Source organism: Vigna unguiculata, chromosome 10 (assembly GCF_037176805.1).
Source record: "Vigna unguiculata cultivar grain cowpea cultivar isolate G323 ecotype 2 chromosome 10, ASM3717680v1, whole genome shotgun sequence".
Taxonomy (NCBI): domain Eukaryota; kingdom Viridiplantae; phylum Streptophyta; class Magnoliopsida; order Fabales; family Fabaceae; genus Vigna; species Vigna unguiculata.
Window position 1 is genome coordinate 48,526,051 of NC_140801.1, and position 9,439 is coordinate 48,535,489.

General features: G+C 32.9%; 2 protein-coding genes across 2 annotated transcripts; one reads left to right on the plus strand and one right to left on the minus strand.

Annotated features, from left to right (window-relative positions):
- Window positions 1-965: 965 nt before the first annotated feature.
- Window positions 966-2,172, minus strand: LOC114167437 (uncharacterized). The gene is made up of 2 exons (XM_085668042.1): window positions 1,922-2,172; window positions 966-1,273 (listed from the first exon to the last, which is right to left on the minus strand). The coding sequence occupies exons 1-2, from the start codon at window positions 2,132-2,134 to the stop codon at window positions 1,262-1,264; spliced, it is 225 nt and encodes a 74-aa protein (XP_085524168.1). The 5' UTR covers window positions 2,135-2,172; the 3' UTR covers window positions 966-1,261.
- Window positions 2,173-3,630: 1,458 nt separating this feature from the next.
- LOC114166859 (ribonuclease 2-like) lies at window positions 3,631-9,420 on the plus strand. Its single transcript, XM_028051731.2, has 9 exons — window positions 3,631-3,914; window positions 4,382-4,410; window positions 5,120-5,193; window positions 5,510-5,611; window positions 5,723-5,726; window positions 5,992-6,083; window positions 7,063-7,224; window positions 7,686-7,785; window positions 9,077-9,420. Exons 1-9 carry the CDS (start codon window positions 3,718-3,720, stop codon window positions 9,121-9,123), a joined length of 807 nt encoding a protein of 268 aa, XP_027907532.2. The 5' UTR covers window positions 3,631-3,717; the 3' UTR covers window positions 9,124-9,420.
- Window positions 9,421-9,439: the final 19 nt, after the last annotated feature.

A 9,439-nucleotide genomic window follows, 5' to 3' on the forward strand; every position in this document is an offset into this window, starting at 1 on the left:
AATGTCAGTGAATCTAACCAGGTCGTTAGTGAACCAGATCAAATCTTTGGTGGATCGCATAAGATCGTTAGTGAATCAGACCTAACTGTCAGTGAACCGGACCAGACTGTCACTAAACCAAATCATACCGTTAATGAACAGGCCAAACCGTTAGTGAACTGGAGTGGACCGTCTGTGAACCAAACTGGATTGTCAATGAACCAGACTGGACTGTTAGTCAACCGCATCGAATCATTAGTGAAACAGAATGGACCAGACCAAATCAGATTGGATTGAGCTGAACCACACCGAATCAAACTGAATCAAACCAAACTGAATTGGACTGGATTGTCAATGAACTGGCCGGACCGTTAGTAAACCATAGTGAGTCGTTAGTGAACCGACCAAACCGTTAGTGAACTGGACCAAATTATAAGTGAACCGGATTGGACCATCAGTAAACCAAACCTTGAAATTGGATATCTGAATACAGGGTTATCAGATCGTGGTTCGTGCTATGAAGCTAACGGCAAATAATTCCATAAACTAATTATAGGTACCTTGCTTTTCTATGCTCTTTAGTGCTGGTTTTAAGATAATGATAATTCATTGTTTAGGGTTTTTAATTTGACTCAAAGATTCTCCAAAAAATGAGAAAATGCATTCTTTAAAAAAAAAAATGCTTTACAAAAGGTTTCTAATGGTAAGATTTGCATGTGATATGAGAGATCTTATCCTTCTATCCATCTTGATATTCACATAGACCATGATCTATTTCCTTATGTTTATTGTGTTTATGCTTATAATTTTCAGATTTATCACGAAAAAGTGAAAACAGATTTAAATTCTTAAAAGTGCAAAATTTGTTGTTCAAATTTATAAATTTATATATGTTGTATTTGTGCATATTGTCCAGTCTGCAATTTTGGTTATACGACTTGTAAATGAATGAAACTGCAAAAAAGTTTTAACAATAGAAAAAAAAAAGTCACAAGTTCACCACATGCTATTTCCAGAACCGACTAGAGGATATTGGTTTACATAATTTTCTTGAACGTATCAAATTTCATCAAAATTTACCAAGAATAACAAGACAGTTAAAAATTCAAAAGTCTTCACATTTTTTCAACACTATTGGTTAATTTCCCAGAAAAAATAAAAAGCGTGAACAAAAAAATCAAGTTGCCTCGGCGTCTGTTTTATTATGTCAATTTCTTCTACCAATATTAAAGTATAGATCCCATAGAACCAAGAAGAAGAACTCATTTCACCGGAAAATTATCTAACCTTCAACCTGCCAAAGACAATAAAAGTTTTTTAATGCACACTCAGATGTGAGAGTGACCATGAAAGAATTAAAAGTAACTGCAATTGAAAAATCTCTCTTCTAAAATTAGCAGCAACAGAAAACATTATGTTGTCTCCTATCAAATGTAATGATGAAATTCAAATTTATCAAACATGTTCCTACACCGGAGTGTTATCTTAAAATGAGGATTACCTCAACATTTTGACGATAAATACGAGATCTCAAGCAAAAAGAGTGTATGCAAAGCTCATGTTCTATATTCATTCCATGAATCAAAGATCACTATGCACAAAAAACTATACCAAATTAAATTTAATTAATCGAATTGCTGCATTATCCAGATCATAATATCATACTTCATTAAATTAAATTGCTGTACAAAACCAGTATCATAGGAAGCACTGAAAATTCAAGATTGGTAGAAACAAGTTACAACAATTATCTTACCATAAATAATAATAAAAGAAAATCTTATTAATACAGAAATTGTAAGAGCAAGTATTTATCAACCAGGAGATGCAAACCTAACATGCAAGAAATTTCTCCATTGAAAATAAAAGAAATTATGAGAAAACTAGAGAAGGCAATTTAGGCGAGAAATTAAAAAGAGCTAAGGAGAGAGAAATGAATGACCTCATCGGAAGCTGAAGGAGAGGAGGGAGGAGACGAAGATTTTGAAGAAGAGGATTCGATTTGGGAGATTCTATTTTCGAGAGCGCCAACGTGTTCCAAGCAGGAGGAAAGCACAAAACGCTGAACCTTTAAGTCCTTGGAAAGGGATAGGGAAAACAAGGCGTATGCCGATGTGAATCCGAAGGAGAACCATAACAATCGACTTCTTGACATTCTTTCTTCTTCAATTTGAAGACCGTGCGATGGAGAAAGATGGATTGGTAATTTTGTTTAAATATAAAAATTAGATTTATGAAAGAAAAAAAAAATAGTATGTATAAATTTGGGGGGAAATTTATTAAGAGATAGATCATAAATGTTGGAAGTGACGCGTGAATTAATAAAAGTTTAATTTAAAGTAAATTGTAATTCTTACTTTATAAGTCAATTTTGTAGGATTGAATTAGGTTTTAAATTCACTTTTAACATAATATCACAATCATATTAGAATATATCCTAACGAACTTTTTTGAACATTTTATTTCATCCAATATCAGACTGCTAACGGACCATCCATTAATTTTTAGTTTTTAGTCTATGATAATTATAGTTGGTGTCCGATATTAATAAGAATATTTTAAATTAATATTGATCGTATAATGTTTTAACCGAAAATTATATTTTTACTTGTGATTTTTTGTATGTATATAATATTATTTTTTTTATTATTTATTATCGTGGTTGTATTTTTGTAAATATGTGAATATTTCAACTAATATTAATTAGGATTTTTTTTCTGATATGAAACTTCCCACTACAAACTTTCTATAGTAATCTTGATGATCGTGGTTTATAGAATTATTTTTGTAGTTAATGGATACTATGGAAAATTTTAAGTTGACATTGATAAAAAAAAAGTCAGCAAAATCTATCCAACAATGTTAAAAGAAATAAACTCAATTAATGTCAACTTACATAATGTCACTCATAATTAATTCGAAACAATTTCAGCCAATGTTAATCTTAAAATATTGTTGATGATACTTGTAATAAATTTTGAAAATAAACATAAATTCAAATTGACTAAAAGATATTACCAATTTTCATATTTCTTTTGGTCATTAAAAACTATTTAATCTTATACTCATGTTTTGAAAATATATTTTATTGATTTCAACTACTTTTGACATAACAAAATATTTACAATTTCAAAAATGTGTTTAGAATAGTAGTTTAATTTTGTAAATTTTTATGAAAAAAAGTTGTGTGATGAATTAAAAATTTCTATCTTACTATTATTGTTTTACATTTTTTTTCCAACTTCATATCATTCATTTTTTTTTCTCATGTAAAGACTTATTTTTTGTTTTAAAACGAAATTAATTCTCACAAAACCATTGTTTTTTTGGTAAATTTACCCAAAATATTAATTTGATTATTGAAATAACTTCGTTTGAAAGATTTTATAGGAAGAGGTAAAATTAATCTTGAATAGTAATTTAAGTAATTTATCGTAAATTAAAATATTATTTAGAATTGAGCATTCCATTAAATAAGAAATTATTTCTATCAAATTAAAACTCTACTTTAAAACATTACTTTGATATTAGATGGATATGTTTTAGAATATACTCTGAATAGAGAGGCTCTGATTTATTTGGGTTCCGTGTGAAACTCAAGAAGGTTGCAATTGCAAGTAATTTAAAATGCACATGCCAAACTACCTCACCTTTCCTCTACTACTATATATAGTCTAGTACTCTTCATCTTCTCCTATCTATTTGGACATAACCATCGCCAACAACGGAAAACGAACGATGCCTCCTTCGATTTCGTGGCTGGTGCTCGCTATTCTCGCGCTGACAGCGCCGGCGACGCCTCCAGCACGCGCCGCGTCGGTTGCATCGTTCGACGGTCAGCGAGAGTTTGACTATTTCGCGTTGGCCTTGCAATGGCCTGGCACTTACTGCCAGCGCACGCGCAGTTGCTGTCCCACCAACGGTTGCTGCAGAGGGTAATCTAGTAATTTACGCCACGTTTTCCTTTCCATTTCTCATTCTGTTACGTTCCATTGGTTCAATTCTTAGATTTGATCATTTTGCATTTTTACTTTGACTTGAAAACGTGGAGTGATTAATCTTTTTTTATTGTGTCTTTTTGGTCGAATTTGGACTTTTTTTTTTTGTTGATGATTATAATTACTCTATGGAATGGATTTTTGATAGGACAAAACTTAGTTATAGTTCTACAGCTGCTTTTCGTGTTATTGTCTGATCAGAATTGGAATTTTACTTCGGTAATTTGTGTGGATTTTTAATGCAAATCTAGGCGAGTTAGCAAAATAAAACTCTAATTCTGATGGCAAAATAATGGCAAAGGTAGCTAAGAAACTTTATGTAAGCTTTGTATTTTGTTTTTTTGTTATGCAACTTATGTGAAGCACTTGATGAGAAGCTGACATGTTTACGTTTCTGATTGCAGCTCCAATTTTCCAAAAATATTCACAATACGTGAGTATTAGGTTTCAAATGCGGCATTGTCGTGGTGGTGGAATACTTTTTGCATGTTGTTGTTGTGAATTTAGACCTCATGGAATACTTACTGCTTGTTTTTCTTCAATTTGGCTACTTGCATTGACTGTGTTCTGAGTTAAATTCTCCTTCTGAGGTTATCGTTCTAAGTTTAGTCTGCGTGGAATACCTGTTACTTGTTTTTCTTGAATTCCACTACTTGCAGTGATTATATTCCGTGTTAATTTATTCTTTTGAGGTTGTTGTTGTAAATTTAGACCATGTGGAATTCTTTTTGTTTTTCTATGAAATAAGTATGCAAAAACATCACTATGCTGAAGACCATGTGGAATACTTATTACTAGTTTTACTTCAACTTTCCTACTTGCATTGACTATGTTCTGAGTCAATATCTTTTTCTCAGGTGTGAATCCCTGGCCCGGTCTAGAAAAATATTGTAAAATTCTACTAAAATTTTAACTCTTTGAGAAATTAGCTTAAGTATGACTTTTTGGTCTTTGTTTCTTCCTGTGAGTTCTTTTGTCTGTCATTTCTTCGTCATCAATCATTTTCTTTTAGATTTCTTTGTTTGTTAAAAATAAATCTGTTTTTGGTGATAAACAACATATTGATCGTTTTGCTTATGTCCGTTGAGTATTGAGATTCCAGCAACAAATAGCTTAACAGGTTATGTCTACGTGTATGATAGATGGACTCTGGCCTGACTACAATGATGGAACTTGGCCATCCTGTTGTTCTAGAGCCAGTTTCAATCCGAAAGAGGTATATTACCCAGCCTTATTTTGCAAGTCATTTTATCACAAATAAAGAGTTGTAGTGGAAAGTTTATGGCCGTTTCTTTTAGTTTTACTAGGTAATTGGTTCAATGATAAAGTATTAACTATTGATTGAACAAAGCCAAGATACTTTTTTTTTTTGCTTTCAAAACTGCAATATTTTAATGCTTTTTCAAGTGTTAATTGTTTGTATTTGGTTGGTTGCATTAGTGTTACTTTTATATACTATTACAACTTGGTGTCCTCTACTAATTTGTTTGCATAAACTCTCCATTTCCACCATTGTTTCATCTTGTGTGTAGATATCGACTTTGACTAATGCTTTAGAGCAATATTGGCCATCATTGAGCTGTGGCAAGCCATCAGTATGCCATGGTGGGAAAGGAACATTTTGGGCTCATGAGGTGGTTGTTGATATTAATTAGTTTCCTATTCAACCTTAAATTATTATGGACTCTAATTTTTCTTTTTTCAATTGCGCTTCTTGGGTTATCAAACCTGGCTGGCATCGGCAGTGGGGTAATAATCTTTCATTGCTTTTGCTTGCTCACTTGGTTTAATGAGTTTGTACATTGTTTTTCTTGAGTACTAGTTGCGTTGTTTTCCTAAAACCTGCAACTTGTGGATAGCGTTAGCTGTACCAGTGTTAAATTGGTGCGGAACAAAATGTTCAAAGTTTCCAATACATCTTTGTTTTTACTCTTTTTGCTGTTTTCTGAGGCAAAATGATGTGGTTTTCTTGTACTAATATTCCTATTTTCTAATACTGTAACTTCATTTGCAGAGAAACATGGCACTTGCTCTTATCCTGTATTTCGAAACGAATATGATTATTTTGTGGGAGTTCTGAATCTCTATTTCAAATACAATGTTACTGTAAGTTTGCAAAATCTTTGTTTTACTTGGTACCAGAATTTTCTGTCTTTTCTTTAGGTTATGACTTCATATGAAATGTGATCAAAATACATTGATATACTTAAATAAATTTCTACGTTTTCCCATTCCATTGATCATTGTCATTTTTCCTCATAGATAAAGCTCGAAACATTCTTTACTGAATACTAATAGTTAGACAATTAAAGGTTATTATTCAATGCAACTGTTAATTTTTACTTCTGTCTTGCCCCTTCCAATCACCCATAAAAACTAATAAACTTATATATTCATTAATAAGTTAAGCATCCCATGATTCCTCCTGCAATAGTTATAACGTTTCAGTGCTGATTAATGGATTATTTAACCAATAATACCTTCCTCCGGTTACTAGAGTTTGTCTGTTGATTAATGAATTCATTAATTAGCGGTCTTTTTGGCCATGGTGCATTTGAGAATATGTAAGAGATAGTTAGGCTATGACTATAAAGGAGAAGCTAGCCACGAGAGAGAATAGTTTCAGAGGAGGAAGTATTGGGAGGAGACTTTAGGGTTTCTCAAGTACTCTGGGAGTGCTTTATTCTTTTCAATTCTGCCTCTAAGTTCTTACAAATTGGCTCAACTGAATATAGTCATTCTTTTTCTCTGTTCTGCACCTATTACATTTTCATTTTTCTTTTTCCTATCTGCTGAACCACTCCAATTAGTCTGTTGCTGTAGTATGGCCCAAATACATGCACAAAGCCTAAATTATACCAAAATTTTGTTGGCAACTTGGGCTGCCATCTTGTCAATTGGCATTGAAGACTTAAAATCTCAGTCACAGGTTCTCAATTGTTGAAAAACTGCTTAATTGGTTTGGTGTTTACTCTGTTTTAAGAACGACTACCAGTTGTGTTTGTAAAACTCTTTTGTTGTTAAGAACTAATGCTCGCCTGCATTGGGACACACTCTGAGTATTGTTTTTTTCACACTTCTCCAGAGTGTTCTAAATGATGCTGGATATGTTCCCTCTAATACAGAAAGGTATCCCCTTGGAGGCATTATCTCTGCCATTGAGAATGCTTTTCATGCATCTCCTTTAATAATTTGCTCAAAAGATTCTATCGAGGAACTTCGTCTATGCTTTTACAAGGACTTCCAGGTATGTAATCTGCTCTAGTCTGTAATATATGTTTAGCACACAAGAAACTAAAATATGTTCAAATATTTGTCTTATTTATGGTGGGAGATTGGCATATTTAGATATATCATTTGATGAGTTGAGAGATAAATAGTTTAGTCTTCGGTAACTAGACTTTTCAATTATTGATATCAGTATTGTACTCTGGTCAATTTTGACGTAATACTGCATAAAACATATGTAATAGTTGTGAGATCATTGAGATGTTTTAGACATGTATGACACAAACATTTAACTCAATGTATAGAATTGCAGGAATTTGGTTTATTTTTAGAAATTTAAGAAATACGCCACTGGTAAACAAACTTTCATGTACATTATGAGAGAATCCCCATTAATTCTATGATTTCATGGTATTCTATTCAAAAACAGTAATTTGGCCATTATTAATTCTATAGAATATATTGTCTGCCGTTTTGCAGCCCCGAGATTGTGCTGTTAGTTCTGATGATAAAATTGACATGGTTACTTCAAAAGGATCTTGTCCCAAATATGTTAGCTTGCCTGAGCCGCTTTCTGGAAGTAAGTTCATTGCCGTTTCATCTTTTATATCCTTATTTTTAGTTCTGTTTCATTTGCTCTTAGCCATGAAACTAATTTTCTATAACTTACATATTCACATTAGAGACCAGTGGATTAAGGATGAAGGAGATGGTTTATAGTCTATTCTAGTTAGCATGTAATGAAGCATTTTTTTGGAAAATGGTTAATATTTTTTTGGACTTCGTGGAAAAATATGAAATTGATTGACCTGAGGCACGAGTTTGGTTAGACTAATTTAATGTGAATTGAACTATCGACTACTATTGGCACTTCATCAATGGTAGGTGGCCGCAGATTAATTTGTTCATTAGCTGTTTTTTCCCTTTTTGATTTAATTGTAGTAACATGTTGGTTGTTGTTGGTTGAATTAAGTATGATAAAAGGCTTCCCAATCCTTGCTAATCCAAGATTGCTAATGCTACACCCTTGAGGTAGTCCTGGGCTTAAAACAGATGGGGAGCCAAGGAATTGTTTTTTGGGCCAAGAAATCACTTGAAAACAGTTTTGTCCCTCTCCAACTGCCACAGGATACTTACCCTCTCACATACCTGGCTGAAGATAATTAATAGAATTGGAATTTTTTGTTGTTGGTATAATATAAACTATGGTAGTTAGTTTGCAAACTGCTCAATTACGTTAATACTATCTCAATCCCAGTAGTGGCTTTGAGTGAGAATCCCGGTGCCAATAAAGATGTCTCCGGTATGAAATTTCCAAGAGTATCACCGATATTTGGTACGTGTTTGTAATCATGTGAGACTTTTCATAACATCTGAAAGTATACCAATAAATGAATGTTTTAAATTGCGAGGCATACCTAAGCCGGGCAAACACAGGCCCAGAAGAGTAAGGGGACTAACAGTTGATGTAAAACAAAATATTCCTAAATATCCATGCATCCTATATAGATACCTAGCATTTTTAGAAGGTGTTCAACTTAATTGCTTATTTGTTGAAAAAATTTACCTCAAATTTCAAAAATATAGAGATTGGAAAGGGGTCTTTCCTTTAGAAGGAGCTGCTTTTGTCCAGGTTTCTGTTGAGGTACTAGGCAGTCTGTAATTGTTATCTGCTGCTATTTTATTGCTGTCCCTATTGTTAAGTATTATTACTTAGTGGATGAAATTTCTTTGATTTAAACATACCTTTTAATATGATTTTTTTTTATCTCGTGAATTCGGCCCAAAGTTGTGTGAAAACGTTGATCATTACGTTGGATTAGGAAATCCATTGCAGTTTATTAATGCCACAATTATCTATGCGTTTGTAGGGCGCGATGGACTTCAAAGTCAGGCCTCTGATGATGCAGCTCTATAAGGCTATGGTACTGTACTTCTATCTGTAAAGTTCTGTATCTTGCGAAAGAACAAAGGCACACGAATAAAATTATCTAGAGATGTTGTACCATTCATCAATTTGAAGACAAGTGAATAGAATGAAAGACCTGGACATTTGGATTGGGATCTAGACGTGCTAAAGTCTGACCGAGCCTGTTGCCATGTATTTGGAGTCTGGGCTTTATCATTTTCTTTATTATTGGAAGAGTGTACAACCGTATAATGGAATATGTTGTTGTATCATATGGAATTATGAATATATTTACTTTTCCTATAATTTACCCTACATCTCTGTT

What these genes read in the sequence shown, in the direction of transcription:
- LOC114166859 (XM_028051731.2), top strand. Translation starts at nt 3,718, where the DNA reads ATGCCTCCTTCGATTTCGTGGCTGGTGCTCGCTATTCTCGCGCTGACA. An exon ending in ATTTCAAATACAATGTTACT is followed by an intron (nt 6,084 to 7,062) that starts GTAAGTTTGCAA and finishes ACACTTCTCCAG; the next exon opens with AGTGTTCTAAATGATGCTGG. An exon ending in GCCTGAGCCGCTTTCTGGAA is followed by an intron (nt 7,786 to 9,076) that starts GTAAGTTCATTG and finishes ATGCGTTTGTAG; the next exon opens with GGCGCGATGGACTTCAAAGT.
- LOC114167437 (XM_085668042.1), bottom strand. Translation starts at nt 2,134, where the DNA reads ATGTCAAGAAGTCGATTGTTATGGTTCTCCTTCGGATTCACATCGGCA.